The sequence below is a fragment of the Alexandromys fortis genome, unplaced genomic scaffold, assembly GCF_014885135.2.
Source record: "Alexandromys fortis isolate MF-2015 unplaced genomic scaffold, M_Fortis_MF-2015_v1.1 scaffold_23, whole genome shotgun sequence".
In the NCBI taxonomy this organism is placed as follows: Eukaryota; Metazoa; Chordata; class Mammalia; order Rodentia; family Cricetidae; genus Alexandromys; species Alexandromys fortis.
This window is the reverse complement of record NW_026067907.1, coordinates 15,127,481-15,143,656: the sequence shown is the minus strand read 5'-3', so window position 1 is coordinate 15,143,656 and position 16,176 is coordinate 15,127,481. Positions and strand designations below refer to the sequence as shown.

Here is a 16,176-nt window from a genome sequence, read left to right as displayed (position 1 = left end):
TTTGGACCTTGAGATTTCAGTCCGGTGCTCCAATGTGGGTCTCTGTCTCTGTCTTCTTTCATCGCCTGATGAAGGTTAATGTTCAGGAGGATGCCTATATGTTTTTCTTTGGGTTCTCCTTATTTAGCTTCTCTAAGAACCCTAATTATAGGCTCAATGTCCTTTATTTATGGCTAGAAACCAAATATGAGTGAGTACATCCCATGTTCCTCTTTTTGGGTCTGGCTTACCTCACTCAGGATAGTGTTTTCTATTTCCATCCATTTGCCTGCAAACTTCAAATAGTCCTTGTTTTTTACTGCTGAGTAGTACTCTAATATGTATACATTCCATACTTTCTTCATCCATTCTTCAATTGAAGGGCATCTAGGTTGTTTCCAGGTTCTGGCTATTACAAACAATGCTTGGACTAGCCCATTTCTAATATTCTGTGTAGCCCACGAGGTGGCTTACCAGGGAAGATCTTAACCTGCATCTGTCTGGAGTGGGAGAATCATGGCGACTCCCTGACTCAGCTTCTTTCTCACAGCATTCTCTTCTGCCTACTCCACCCACCTAAGGGATCACCTATCAAAATGGTCCAAGGCAGTTTCTTTATTAGCCAATGACCTTCCTCCATCATAAGGTTATGTGAACTGGGGTAAGGTACACTACTCCTTGTGGTATCAGTAGTAGCAGACAATACTACTACACATCACTCATTTTACCACTCTTGAAGGACACTGATTTGAAGGGTTTAAAAAATACCCTAAAGGGAGGCAGAATGTCTGCCTATTCTAAAGCTATCTAGGTAGTTAATTCCATGGTAGCAGAAGCCTTTATTCCATCTACTGTTCTCTGTTCTATCTAAGATTAGTCTTAGGAAACACTTGGTAATTATCTCAAGCTATTCTTTTGCTGAAATTGCAAATTGGGTCTTTGGAATATTTTCCTGCTGGTCTTCAAGTAATTTGTCTTGTTGCATCTTCATCCTCTATGATTTCAGGTAGTTGTTTGGACCATATTATAGACTAGGATTCAGGGAACTGATGAGTAAAGAGCAAGGATGGGAGACTTGGTATCTGTTTCTAAGTCTTGGACCCTTTTAGTACTATTTCACCTTAAATTCATAGTTAAATACCAAGTTCACTTTAGTTCACAAAGAAGGGAAGCTTTAAAATTCTTGTTTATTCTTAGGGGATTTTGATAGCATCAAAACTATTACCACTTTGTAGTTAGGAAGTGGAATGGCAGGCATTTTCAAGCCCTTGAATCAAATATTCAAGTGTATTGGTATTTAATATTGGTGTCTGATTAATATTTATGTCATTATAGCCAGAACACTATACAGATTAATTTGTCATTTTGTTATGAAAGTTATGCATAATGTATACAGCATTCTATGGAGTATGCTGTGGTGTGGTGGGTACGGTCTGGAGGTACATTTGAATTGTGTTAAATTGTTAACATCTGAAGTTAATATCTGGTTTTAGCCATATTCCTATTTTACAACTTACAAATCTGTCATTCTCTTACATATGAAGCATTGGTGGGATAAACCTTTGCAATAAAACTGACAAATCACTTTTAAGAAATTTCGTTAACTTGGGAAAGAATCTCCCTGAGTGTATTGATGTAAAATTAAAACCGTAAATCAAAAATTAATATATAGCAAGTGTCATCATCTTTTCCTGTTTTATTTTTAAAACAATTTTGTTACTGTTGCTGCATTTAATTGCTTATGTGACACATCTCTTTATTACCTTCTTCTTCTTGCCATTCTTAAGAAAATAGTGTTAAATCCTGTTGTTTAATCACCTTACTTCAAGAGACTAATTGAGAAACCATATGAAAAGTGTATTTCATTTTATGAGACAAAGGCAACTTGAGGCACCTGCTATAATCTTATTAATATAAGTAATATTGAAGACATAACCTGATTCACTTATTTAAATAGTCACATTTAAAACAGCAGGATTTTATGAAAGTAGAATTATGTTAGTAAAATGCTTATCATATTTTCAAATATACTTAAAATATTTTGAGAATCTCTTTTAATCATTTGGTATAAGGAGACTAGAAAAATCAAGCCCTCTCATTGTGGGGTGTGGGTGCTTAAAGCTTAGTCTAAGCATCCTCACGTGTCAGGCTTTCTCTGCTCCAGTGCTTCAAAGTGCCGTTCCCACTGGTGTTGCTATGTCTCTCCACTGAGGTTTATGAAGATAAAATTCTAAGTTGTAACTTCCCACACATTGTTTCTTTGTTTCTGGTTATAAGCACCTTTAAATTTCCTTTGATTCTTCGTTCGTTTGGGACAAAAACAGTAGACGTATGGTCTGTGTCAATAGTCAGGGATAGTGCTGTCTTTATGCTTTTGAGCGGGTCGATCAATTAAAGGCAGCAGGTACCAATACAGACACAGGAGCCCAGTGGGTGCCCTGCATTGACAGCCAGCACAGCCGGTATCTTCCAATTCCACGTCCTCCCAGGAACTCTCAGACATTCCACAAGGTATCTAGTCTCTGTTTGTCTTTAAACAAACAAAGGCAAGCTGATGTGTTATCACAAGCCTTGAGAACTTCTTATACCAATTCTTCTTGTCTTTACGGATGGATGGTGATCTTCAAGAAAAGCATAGTACTTTGAAAGAACTTAAACTGAATTTGGGGGATTAAAAGATTTTTTCATAATTCATTTATAATACTTTATTATTGGGATGAGGTGGTGTGTTAGGGTTTCTGGTGCTGTGATGAAACACAACAATTAAAAGCAACTTGGGTAAAATTGTTTTTCACTATATTTCCAGGTATTGGGCCATCATTGCAGAAAATCAGAAACTGATAGTGCAGGAACCTGGAGGCAGGAGCTAATGCAGAGGCCATGGAGTGCTGCTTACTGGCTTGCTTCTCATGACTTGCTCATCCTGTTTTCATTAGCACCCAGAACCAATTAGCCACCAATTACTAATTAGGCAAATGCTCTGCCAGCCTGCCTGCAACCAGATCTTACGGGGATAGTTTTTCATTTGAGAATCCATTTACTATAGTTTCTAATTTGAGGATCAGATAACTGTAGTTTATGTTATAGTTTTATGTTGACATAAAAGCAGCCAGCACAGGCAGGATGGTGGTGGTGATGGAAAGTAACTGGTAAGGAGAAATACACTGGTGCTTAGATACTGAGGAGAAGGGACATCAATTGATTTTGTTTGTTTGTTTAAATTTGATCCTCCTTATGTATAGCTTGTAGATATATTCTTTACAGAGAAAAAAACTAAGCATTTTATATCAAAGTTTTTCTCCTCTAGGATTTCCTGGGTACGTATTTTTTACAGTATTGTTAAATCTTGTGTATCTTCTCCCTCTGTGGTGCACAATAACTTGCAACAGAATATTCCATATTCTGTGAATAGCTTTTATGCTTCTGTGTAGGAGAGAGATTAAAAGGGGGGTTGCTGAGTCTATAATACACACATATTTCACAATGGCTTCTCATTGAGAACTAACTGTAACAATGAATTGTATAGAATAGCAGATGAGATTGAACAATTGTCCACATGTAGATTAAGTATATGTAAATGAAATTTTATTGTCTCTATAGTTTACAAACAATTCTACTAAAACAAAGTAGTGTATATGTACCATGTACACAAAACTGAAGAGTTAGAAACATAAATCTAGATGAATAACATTTGGATGTGCACTATACATCTATTTTTACATTTTTCTGTAACTTTGACTATTTTACATTACAAATGGAATTATATACTATTCCCTAGAGACCTCATTTTCTTTTAAGTTTTTTTTAGGTTAATTTGCTATGACCTTAAACTAGGTGTGGTAGGTTACATATGTTTGAGTATTAAATCATTAGTAAAGAAATGTATTTTAGCAGAACATGGTAACCATTTACTTGTAATCTCAGCAAGAAAATTGTGCATTCAGGGCCAGCCTGGTCTATATTTATTACAATAAACAGTAATAGTGGTATATTCTCTCTCTTATTTTTGAATTTTTCAATGCAGAAGTCATCAGGCATGGAAATTCCAGCAGTTGGATGATATTTTAGGTAGGAAGGAGGTGGCTTTTAGTCGAGTACACACAGAATAAAGGTTCTCTACGGTGTAGACACCGTAAAATCCTCCTGAGTTTAGTTGCATCATTCTTAAGTCTTACTTGTCTGTAGCTTTGTTATTGGGTACTTCATACCAGCTAAATATAGGCCTTATATGTCAGTTAATATTTAATAAGTGATATCTTGTCATTTTTTTCTTACTGGGTAAATCTTGGAGAAAAGATATGTAGTTGTACTGATTTCATGATTTATTGAATTATTGATATCATTATAATCATATTTCATTATTATAGACCAGAATATATAAATTGCTCCAGAACCAAATCCAGCAGCAGACTTGGACTGATGAGGGCACGCCATCTGCTCGAGAGCTCCGGTCAGCCTTGCTGGAATTTGCCTGTGCCCATAACCTAGATAATTGTACCACTGAGGCCACAAAGCTGTTTGACAATTGGATGGCATCAAACGGAACTCAGAGGTGAAGTGCACACCTACTTGAATGGATCTTTCCCTTCATTATTTCCTAAAGAAGGAAGGAATGATATTCCGCTATATGCATGTGCCAAATTTAATGCATTTTTTATGAGATTTGAATTGCTTCTGCTTCTTGGCATTGTAAATCTGCCATGAATTTGAGCATATAATTAGCTTTGGCAAATCTGATTTAAATTCTTTCGGTATATATTCAAAAGTGCTACTGCTGGATCATAGAGAACTTTTATTTGTTTTGTTTTTATCATGTGCGTCTATATGTGTGTTTGTGTGAGAACTCATGTGTAGGGAGCCAGAAAACAATCTTTCGTGTTAAATCCTCAGAAACACTTTTTTTAGATAGTGACTTCCCCTAAATAGTATAGATTGACTGGCCAGAGAGCCCCTGGGATTTCACGTTTATACCACCCCTTGACTTTATTCTGTTGGTTCTGGAGATCAGACTCAAGTACTCATGCATGCTCGGCAAGCACTGTACTGATTGAACTATTTTCCCTAGCATTCCATTTTTAATTTGTAAGGGCTTTCATGATATGTTTCCCATAGTAAGTATGTGATTTTATGTTTCCACTAACAGAGTATAAATATTCCAGAGTTTTTTGTGTGTTTGTTTGTATTATTTTGCTTTTGTTTTTGTTTTTGTTTGTTTGTTTTTACACAACGTTGCCACAACGTGTTTTCTGGTTTTGTTTGGTTGATGTGGTTTTGAGATAGGGTCTCACTGTGTAATCCTTGTTGGTCTACCTCTGCCTCCTGAGTACTGAGATTTAAAAAAGCACTTTCATATTTTGCCTAGTTTTCTGCTTCATTTGTTTGTATTTAAAACTTTTTTTCCCCTGTGGTGCTGAGGATCTAACTCACAGTCTCACACTTTCTGGACAAATGCTCTACCATTGATCGCTATCCACCTGTCTCCCACTGACCAGCACTGGAATCACAAGTGCATGTCCCATACCCAGTTCTGTTGTACCTGGGTGCTAGTTACTGAGCTCAGGTCCTCACGCTTGTGTGGCAAGTGCTTTAAATGGTGGTGATGCACGACATCTCCACAGAAAACCCTAGCTGTTTCTCAGAGTACGATGGCCGGCTCCTTTCACTTAGCAGTGACACGACTGTGGAGTGGGCAGTTAGGAGAGATGCTCTGGGTATGATTAATTCTTTCCAGGTTCCTTATTGGACATTTTAGAGCAATGATTAAAATACTTGGAAAGCTGAGACAGGGAATTTGAATAAGGTTCTGAAATCTGTCCTAGCTCTGAGACCTAAGTAAAGGCAGTTGTGTTTCACCCCCTTCCTGCCTCCCAAGCATACATTTGCTGCTCAATTTATACCATCACATTTAGCACACTGTATTATAATGCATATAGTTATTCTGTGTTGAGATATCTGTATTGAGATAGCCCATGATCTCCTACAGAGAAAGGGGTGTGTCTCATTCCTTCCCAGTATGCAGGTACATGTCTTTTCAGTAAATAATTATTATATTAAATTCAACTTACGTTCTTTAAGGTCGTAACTGTAGGAAGGTAGCAGTCGTTGAATTACCTTTTTACTCATTTCTAAAAATTGTATGAAGATTAACCATTATTATTTGGACCCAGAAACACTACCAGTCAATTCCTTGCCTTTGTAGTCAGATATTCTCCTTGTTATTCTCATGTTTCACTCTTTTGTAGCCTGCCTACTGATGTCATGACCACTGTGTTCAAAGTTGGAGCAAGAACCGAAACAGGCTGGTCATTCCTCTTAAGCATGTATTTCTCCATGGGCTCTGAAGCAGAAAAGAACAAAATACTTGAAGCTCTTGCCAGCTCAGAGGATGTACAGAAACTTTACTGGTATGGAACAGTTGCAAAGAACACGATACAAAGAAACCAAAAGATAAAAGCACTTTGCTCTTTAGGACAGGAGCCCTTTTCTCTTGAACTCTCACTGACTTCTTCTTAGACCTGAATTGCACAAGGTTGTGATGAGTTTTCATGAACCGGGCTTCAGCTTGAGGATTGAACTTAACAGATGGTTCAGAATGCACTTTGTTTGAGAGACTTGAAGATAGGAGTCATCATAAACTCCATCTGTGCCCTGCTGGGAAATGTTGTCCTCCCTTGGCATGATGTGCTAAAATCTGCTGTGCTAGATGTCAGTCTACTCACGCTATCATTTGCAAATGTAAACATTTCAGAACAAGAGAACTATTTTTCTATCTTCCTTTGAATTTATTGCTCATACTTCTCCCTAACTACCAACTACCTGGCCTAGGAATGGAAACGTCATGTGGGTGAAACAAAGGCAGTCAGACCTGACAAAGAGAAGAGGAAGAGACAGAGTTAAAGGCTCAAGTGTCCAAGGAGATTCAAAGCACATGCACCTTAGGACGTAGATACTGAAAGCCATACCAGGGATAGAGAGAGCATCTTAGCTTCATTGCTTGTCTTATATACGTTCACGCAGCTAAATCCTAACAGTGTCCCAGAGACATCCTTGGACCCTGCCCAGATCCACTTTCTAAATGATACTTTGTAAATAAGCATTATCTTTAAAGCAATGGCTAGACTCTGACCCTAGCACAGCATACTATAAACTCCCATTATACATATACAAACAGCACCTGAGCACAGAGAGTAAAATGTGAAAATGCTTCTTAGGACCCTTCACCTTGTCCTCTTTTCCTTTGTTTTTTAATAGTATCAGGTCTGTGGGTATGCAAGCTGAAGTATACAGGCTAAATATTCCTGACCTGAAAAACCAGAAAATATGCTAGTTTCCAAAATTGTAGTAAGTTGCAGAATTTTTTTCCTTGATATATTGTAATCGTTATATAACAACATGAGTATGTGTATCATGATGATTAAAATCATTGACAGGTTTTAACTTGTGTACTAATCTTAGCCTAGTCCAACATGATTTAGCTCGAATTGATAGAGGTTTACATTGGAACCCAGTGCTAATACAAGTTTGGTCATCACTTCAAATACAATAATTTTGAAGGCTAAAACTGTTTTTTTTCTTCAGGTTAATGAAAAGTAGCCTTGATGGTGATATCATCCGAACACAGAAGTTGTCACTTATCATCAGGACGGTGGGCAGGCACTTTCCTGGACACTTGCTGGCATGGGATTTTGTTAAAGAAAACTGGAATAAGCTTGTACATAAGTAAGATTCTTGGGGAATGACTGAATTCCGTATTCTCAGACTGTGCATTTACAATAGGCTCCTGGTGCTTTGCTGGCTCCTGGGTTCTGATTTGTCCTAAGTGGGGAAACACTTCTTAAGCAACAACTTTCTATATTTAGAAGCATTGCACTCAGCAGTGGTGTCCATTGAAACACTGGTCAAGGCCAAGTACACCTGACAAGCTGTTCATCCTAGCACAGTCCCAGACTGTTTCAGAATAGTTGCTACATGTGTCAGACCTATTTCTTGATTGCCAAAACATCAGTTAAGGAACCACACTTAGCTAGGTAGCACATGTAGGTGCTTCATTCTTCTCTTAAAACTATAATTGTGTTTTTGGGTATAGATTATTTTTGAGAGCCAGATTAAAATTCTACCTGAATACCCCAAGCCCCCACCTCCTTTCCTGCCCACTGGCAGTAGTGTGTAAAGACACCCCAACTTCTGGGCTGTATTTCCAAGAGGAAACCCCTACTCTGCCTTTACAGTATAGCATTTCCTTCATGCTCTAGAACAACAGTTCTTTGGTTGTCAGAACCTGCTTAATTTTTCTCTCTTATTATTTGTCTTTCTTCAGGTTCCATCTGGGCTCCTATACCATACAGAGTATTGTTGCTGGGTCAACTCACTTGTTTTCAACGAAGGCACATTTGTCTGAGGTTGGTTGTACACAATTCTAGGAAGGAAGCTGCATGGTCTCCCCTTAGGCTGCTCTGTTTAAGTGAAATAGAGACTTTTCATGCTAATTCCAGTCTCTTCCATCTTCTTTCATCAGTGGTAATGATTCTGCATTGAGATTATTTTTAAACAGTTGCATATATAGCAAGGAGGTGAAGTGAAGTTCTGGTTTTATTCTCAGCACTACTTGCTCTCTCCTCAATAAAAGTAATTGAAGTAGGAATGAAATTATTTTTGAAGAATTCCATTCAAAATGTGAATTTATTTATCAAGCCTAAATTTTAAATTGCTTTAATTTTCTTCAGAGTTCTTTTTTTTATTTTAAGAAATAATATGGAAAGAAGAATTAATAGACACAGGAGTAAAGGCACCAGCAATGAAGAAAAGATATTACCACACTTGATAGATGCAAATGCTTTGGCTGTAGGGCTGCTATTTTGAAGGTGTCAAATCTTGGAGCTACCATTACAAGGTCAGGGGAACCTTGGTATCTCCTGTTTAAAATGCTTCTCTGATGTTTGCAGGTCCAGGCATTCTTTGAAAATCAGTCAGAGGCAACCTTGCAGCTTCGCTGTGTCCAAGAGGCTTTGGAAGTTATTCAGCTGAATATCCAGTGGATGTCGAGGAATCTGAAAACTCTGACATTATGGCTGTAGCACACACAGCTGACCTTCCGGTGCCCACAGCTTTGCTGGTTTTGTAAAGGTTGAAGTGAAGGCAGGCATGCTACTGAGTTGTTTTGCACTGTTAGGAGTTCTAGTTAGCTCAGGGCCCAATTGTGTTTTTCATGTCTTTTCTGAAATGTGTTTAGGCAGTAATTAATTATTTATTACAAAGTTATATTCACCTGTATGCCCACCATCTACAAAAACAATGAGTAATTTTGCTTTGGACCCACAAATGGAGAAAAAAAGTCATATTTGAAATTGTGTTCCATTTCTTAGTGTTCAGAAAGTTATTGACACAGTGCAACCAAGGAAAGTCTGCTGTAAGAGCTACCCTATTTGCAGGCTGTTGATTGGTCAGCTATTTGCTGCGTCTTGTTGTTAGATGCTCCTGGAATGTGGTAGTTAGCCTGGAAGAGTCAAGCAAAAAAGGCATTGAAGATACAGCTGTAGATAACTGACCTCAGGTATGCAGGTCTGCCCTAATTGGGGGTCTTTTTAAAAATGTTTATATCTATATTATAATTTTTCCTGCAGAATAACCAGGTTCTAAAGATTTTTCTCATTTCTGTTGAATTGAACAGATGAACATACAGGTCCAAAATCTCAGTTTTCCAAATATTTAACACTTTCAGCTTCATCTGTATGGCACTACTGTAAGAAGTTGTTCTGAACTGAGTTAATGTTCATTATTTTATCATGAGTTCCAGTACCTTCCAACTCTATATACTTGGTTAGTCCTGCTGGTAGACTTTCTGCTGTAGAGGAGTATTTCTGTGCTTTGGCAAGCTTTCTGTTAAGCAGCACTGGTGTGTTTGTCGTTATTTCCCACCAAGAATGTAATTTGTTTAAGTTGCCTTTTGACCTAACAAATCATACCATTTTCTCTGTGAATCATATCCAAGTGTTTTTTTTTATTTTATGTTAGGGTGTATATTAGAAGCATTTCTCAAGAAACTAAAGCATTTTATTTTGAAGTTCACCATAGTACCTTAAAGGGACAATGAGAGCGTGGAAAGGAATAGTTGAACATAAGGTGAGCTATGAATTCTCTTTTTCACTGTTTAAAACAGTGATTTTGTTTAGTTGAAAAAATAGCTTTTTTTCTTTTCTTTTGGCCAAACTAATGTTAAAAAGTGGCCAAGAATCAAGCAAAGGAATCATGAGGGAGGGTATTCAGAGCAGAATGCGGGCGTTTTCACTCCTTTTGAAGGAGAAATACTGTACTTGAATTTTTTGAGCTATGCAGACTTATTCCTAGGTTGTTGTGTTTCTTTGATTCTTAGGGGAGGAGTTTTCTTCTTAATAACTCATGAGAATTCTATATTTTGTTTGAAAACTGTCCATGTACATAAAAAGGGAATTACTCATTTGTGAACACTGAAAACACTCCACAGTCAGACCATAGAAAGACCACTTTTTTTATTCAGCTGTTGTAAAGTTAGAATACGTGGAGTTGAATACAAAGTTATAGTTTATTTTATGAAAATATTTTTATATAACAAAATTTTAATGGCTGACAATCTGAAAATAGCCTACTGTAATCCTAGTGTTTGTTCCCAGTTTAGTCTTTTCTAAACATTTTTGTGTTTTTGAGTAGAAAATGTTATTCCTGAGAATCTCAGAATCATCTTGATATCTTCGTGAAATAGTTAATGTAGATCTTTATTTCCTTTGTGCTTTTGGTAAATGAATGGTAGTTTAGTTGATACTGAAGGTTAGGGGGTTTTGTATTTTTAGAGTGAAGGAAAAATACTCTTGTGGGTTTGGTTGCCTCTTTTTGGTTTTTTACCATGTTGTATTACTAAACTCTACTTTGATACAGAGTTTAACTTTTGCTACTTCTCAAGACCAGTTCAATCTTGAGATTTACCTGCCCATCTTGGCATTGATCCTAAAATCTATGTAACTCTGCATATGGCAAATCTTGTCTTAAATAACTCTTTCTTCCATGTATGAATGTGAATGTGTGTGGTGTGCAGTACATAGAGTCTTATGAGGATAGGTGCAAAAAAAAAGAAGAGGTAATTCTTGATTTATTGCTGTCAGAAGCTATTCGGAGCCATAATATTTTCACTCTTACCAGTAATCTTCACCTCAATTGTTTTTAATTTTGATAGACCTACTCTTAATTCCCCCACAGAATTCTGTAAATTTTCATGTTTTGTTAGCCTGCTTATGCGCATCTTCTTACAGCTAACTCAAAGTCAAGAATGTAAGGCTGAGAGGTAGCATTTCTAGTCTCATAAGTATATTGGTAGCATTCAGATTTTCCTCCTCCAAAATTTACCTTGCATTCTGTACTTCTAGGAAGGAAGATTGACTCACAGGGGTCAGCTTGTGCTTTGAGCATAATACCTGACATCACTGGGTAGCAAGCAGTTAAGAATGTTCTGTTGACTACAGAGAAAGGGTGTACTTGAATGTAATGTGAAGGCATATATTGATTATTAGGAAAAATAGAACTGGAAAAATAGAAATTCTAGATTTGTGGAAAAAATTCATTTGGAGATCTGAAAGTTAGGAATTGGAAGAGGTAAATTTACTCTACTAATATGGAGTTAGCTATGATAAAGTAATGGCAGTTTACCCCAGAAACTTGTGCCTTCTCTGTCTCATTTTGTCTTTAAAAATGAAATTGTATTTGTCAATGTTCAGTGTTTACAAACTTTCTTGCTGTCACAGGTTCTACCTAACTAGTTTTCTTTGCCATGTGTGTTTTCATTTTATGAAACTTTAGCCACTATTAGCTTCCAGAAGAGTCCTGGGTATAGAAAACAAATCTAGCTGCATCAGGTTTACTGGGTACCAAACAATTCTTTCTGATTGATTATTGGGAAGCAAGAAATAAAAATTAAGTTTTGTGTTTGTTGCATGATTGATATTCTGGTGTTGAATCGGACTTTAAAGGTACTTAATCTAAAGAACCTAGAATGATAAATTTCAACCAGACTGCTGAGCACTTACATATGAATGTGTTGCGTGGGTTTCAGGGATGGCACAGTACGTCTCAAGTGCACTATTACTGAGGACTGCAGTCCCAGACTGAGTTCACAGATAGGCAAGGGTTGATTTATATGGGCCTCTAAGAACTGGGATCATAGGTATAATGTAGACCCCCCCCTCGCCCTGACCTTACTTTTATTTGTACAGAATAAATTCTCTTTTTTGGAAATGTTATGTCTTCTTAGATTTGTAGTTCTTAAAACTCAGGTATATATTTTTCTGGGTTTTGCATTCTTTTATTTTGTTCTTAAATCTGTGAAATATCAAAGAAGTACAAAATGAAAAGTGGAAGTCTCAAAGTATGACAAATCTACTCTTTTCCCCATCCCTTACTGCCTAGTTAGGCAATAATTAGCAGAGTAAGTGATTGATTATTAGAGGGTTTGTGGGAATTTGAGGGGGTGATGGATACTTTTGAGACATACACATGTACTTTTGTATGTTTTATATTTTTTTTACGGATTTTGTCCTGGTAAAGAGTGAAATACTGCTCTCTGATAATCTCTCCTCTTCCCATGTTGCCTACTGTAGGTAACAGCTATAGAGTAATTTGGTTTCAATTTTTGAAATGATGCCATGAGTTTCAAAAGGGGAGTAAAGTAGCTTCATTTAAAAGAATGTAGCAACAATTTTGCTGATATTTGGGACTTACTTATTGCTGCCCTCCATACATTCTTGTGGACATGTACATAAACCACGCAAGTCCACACCAATGCATTGGAATAACAGAGTAGTAATAGTGCCTACTGTTTTGCTCTAGTCTTCAGAACATAAGTTGCCTCTTATCCTTTCAAGCACATTTATAAATGCAATACTACTTTTTATATATATTCACTTAGACTTTTTTCTTTGCATAGATAACTTAATAACCATTGTGATTGAGTATGACAGATTTTTACCTTTTCCTTGTTGCCTCTTAAGACAATAGCTAACTGTTTTGTTTGGGATAGTGAGAGAGAGAGTAGAGTACTGCTTGTTGTGACTTTTTATTACTAATTATATTTGGTCCTATCGCCTTGAAATGCATGTGAAAATACCTGATGAAATGTGGAAGACTAGATGTAAACAGTCACATCTTCTCACCTCTTATTGCCTGTTGGCAATAGCCATTAGAATGGCTATATGAGTGTGTGCGGGAAAGTGTATTTAATGTTTGTATATATGTTCTTACTACTGTGTTATATTAATTCACTGGGTGCTCAGAGTGGAAGGTACCAGTGGGGTTAAGATGTATAACAATGCCCTCTTTGCCTTTCTCTTATTGTCTTGGTGCAAAACTTTTTAAAGTATTTTGAGTTTTTTGAAAGTTGGATTTGGATGTTGAGGATTGTTGATTGGTTGGTTTTTGCTAGGCTGGAAAAGTAGCTTGGGGCAATAGTATAAACTTTTTTAACATAAACGTGCTATTGCTGCATTTTTACTTTCTTGCTTTCCCTGTCCTTTCTGTGGATTTATGAGGAAAGTGGGGAATCTCTCTAAGAAGGTTCTTCCTTCTCTTGCATAGGACATGCATTGCAGTGAGTGTCAAGTAGCACAGGCTGTGCTTTGGGGCTGCTACTGCAGGTGGAGGTCTGGCATATGCTTTCACTGTGTTTTTGCTATGTGCTTCTTGGTCACTGCATTTCGTTGGTAGCTGTCCTTCACTTGGACTTGGTTTCTGTAAAGCATTGAGCTCTGAATTTAGTGTCCTATCATTCTTATTCCATCAGTGTGAGAAAGATTTTCTTTTTATTTTTTCTTAGCTTTAGGGGGGACTAAGGGCGGGAAATACACTCTTACAAATGTATATAATTTTGTTACTATACTATATTATTTCATTTGGTACTGCGTCCTTTACATGGACATATAGGTACCTAATGAGACGTGGAGGTCCGGATGTATGAAAACTTCCTCTTTCCCTTTTCCTCATTGCCTCTGTAGGCAATTGTAGAATAGCATAGATTTTCTAACTCTGTTCCACCCAGAGGGGTGGAATATGTATATACTTTAAAATGTAAATATAAATTTTTAATTCTTTTTGTTGTTGTTAACTTCATTTGTACCTAAATCTGTCTGTGGACACTTAGGTACATAAGGAATATCGAGGTTCATTCTATGAAAAATCTCCCTATCCCCTTCCCTCATTGCCTGTCTGGGCAATGGCTTTAGAGTAGTTGTGTAGCTTTGGCATAGGGGTATGGGGTGAAAGAGTTCTGGGTTTTTACTTTTTTAAATGTATTTAAAATTTTGTCAGCCGTTATTTCATTATTTCACTTCCAGTGTGCTTTTGTGTTTCAACTTACTGTCAAATGAAGTGGGTCTATACCCAGAGTCGTGGAGCATCTTTCTTCACTCTGCACCTGTGCCATACTGCAGTAGTGTATGAGTGCTATAGGGCTTGGGTCTTTGTTTTGTCTGTCTGTTGCTTATAACACAGTTTGTTAGAGAAAAAGTTAACCATGTCTATGTATGTATGTATGCATATGTGTGTGTATATATATTGTAAATACCTTGTGGTGTTAACATCATTTTGAACCTGGTCCTCGTCATGACTATTTTTGTAAATATTACTTAGTGAACACTGAGATTGATCCTATGAAAACTCCACACTCCCTGTCCCTCATTGCCTGATGGGCAGTGGTAGACTAGCTCTTTTGTTTGCTTTGGGGGTCTGGGTGTACATATATTTTGAATGTATATAAATAATTGCTACATTCTATATGTTATTCCACATAGCACCAGTTCTTTGCTGGGGTTTGTAGATACATAATAAAACGTGGAGGTCCAGACGTATGATAACTCTCCCCTGCTCCCTTTTCCTCATTGCCTAGAAAGGCAATAATTTTATAACTTGGGGGTTTTTTTGGCAGGGGGAGCGGGGATTTCTTAGTTGGGTAGTGGTTAGGCAAAAGGGATAGAATGCATGCTTTTAATATATTTTTTATGGTACGGATTAGGCCCCTAGTCGTTTGCATGAATAAATGGGTACTTAAAACTGAGGATCGGTATATAACACACCTCCGATTCTCCCCATCCACTTATGCCTGTTGGCAATTGTGAGTAAAGCAGTTTTGTGGTTTTTACTTAATTGTTTTGATTTTATATTTTTGATATTAGACTATTCTTAGTATAAATATTTTTGTTTCTTTATTTTATTTTGTAGTCGTTTGCCTAACTGTAAAGGCCATGGTGAACATGAGTTTTATAATATGACAGAGCATATCCTTTCTTGCCTATTTCCTCACTTAGCACTAACTAGTTTGTGGTTTGTTTTTTTCTGGTTATTCTCTAGGATATCTATTTTTAAGGATACAAATATATACACATACACACTCAATTTTCTCCCTTGCCTTCATTGTTTCCCATAATATTTATTCCCTTGAAGATTTCTACATACACCTAGGAAAAAACAAAGACTTGTTACATCTTGGGCACCTGACTGGAAGTGTAGCCCTGTGACTCCATGACAAATAGTGGCAATGTGTATGCACCCAATAAGATGGGAGAAGATGCTTAGATGTGGCTGCATTGTGGAAATTAATCAGACCCAGTAATTCTAGTGTTGATTTAACCTGAGATGGTGAAAGGCCAGCTTTGGTTTTGTAAATACCAGAAGAAACAGAGGGTAGTGCTGAGTAAAAGTGTGTTTAAATCTCCTCACTGCTTGAGGTAAGTTATTGAAGTTCATGAGCCAATATTAGTATTTACTGTAACTGATCTGAAGACCTCTTAAAAATGGTGTTGCTGTGATGCCCAAAATTTAGATTTATCTCCAGAGTTCTATTGCATGTTCTTGTATACCCAGGGAGAAGTCATTGTGATTATTAGAAATGACCATTTGAGTGATTGCTACTCCTCTGGTGACTGACAGACAATATGGTCCCAAAAAGAATTTCAGAAGCAAGACCTTTCTATCTTAGATCATCCACAGATGGCAGGGCAGTTGGCCCCCTCTTACCCAGAACTCTTTTGTGTGGCTTTATCTCTTCCCCCTAGTTCTCTATTAATTGAAGCATCCCTATTCTGTTTTTTTTTTTATTTCCTTTTGCCTTCAGTGCCTTTATCGTTGTTAGTTTCTGTCTTAAGTTGTACTCACAAATCTCAGCTAATGCTGCATCCTAGTTAGCTT

General features: G+C 37.1%; 1 protein-coding gene across 1 annotated transcript in view; it reads left to right on the top strand.

The window, feature by feature from the left end:
• Lnpep (leucyl and cystinyl aminopeptidase) overlaps positions 1 to 11,812 on the top strand; it is an 80,622-nt gene extending 68,810 nt beyond the window's left edge. The window contains exons 14-18 of the mRNA XM_050135676.1: positions 4,347 to 4,531; positions 6,222 to 6,383; positions 7,558 to 7,698; positions 8,297 to 8,378; positions 8,922 to 11,812. Coding sequence (XP_049991633.1) covers positions 4,347 to 4,531; positions 6,222 to 6,383; positions 7,558 to 7,698; positions 8,297 to 8,378; positions 8,922 to 9,053 — 702 coding nt within the window. The 3' untranslated portion in view covers positions 9,054 to 11,812. The remainder of the gene's footprint in view (positions 1 to 4,346; positions 4,532 to 6,221; positions 6,384 to 7,557; positions 7,699 to 8,296; positions 8,379 to 8,921) is intronic.
• The last annotated feature ends 4,364 nt before the right edge of the window (positions 11,813 to 16,176 follow it).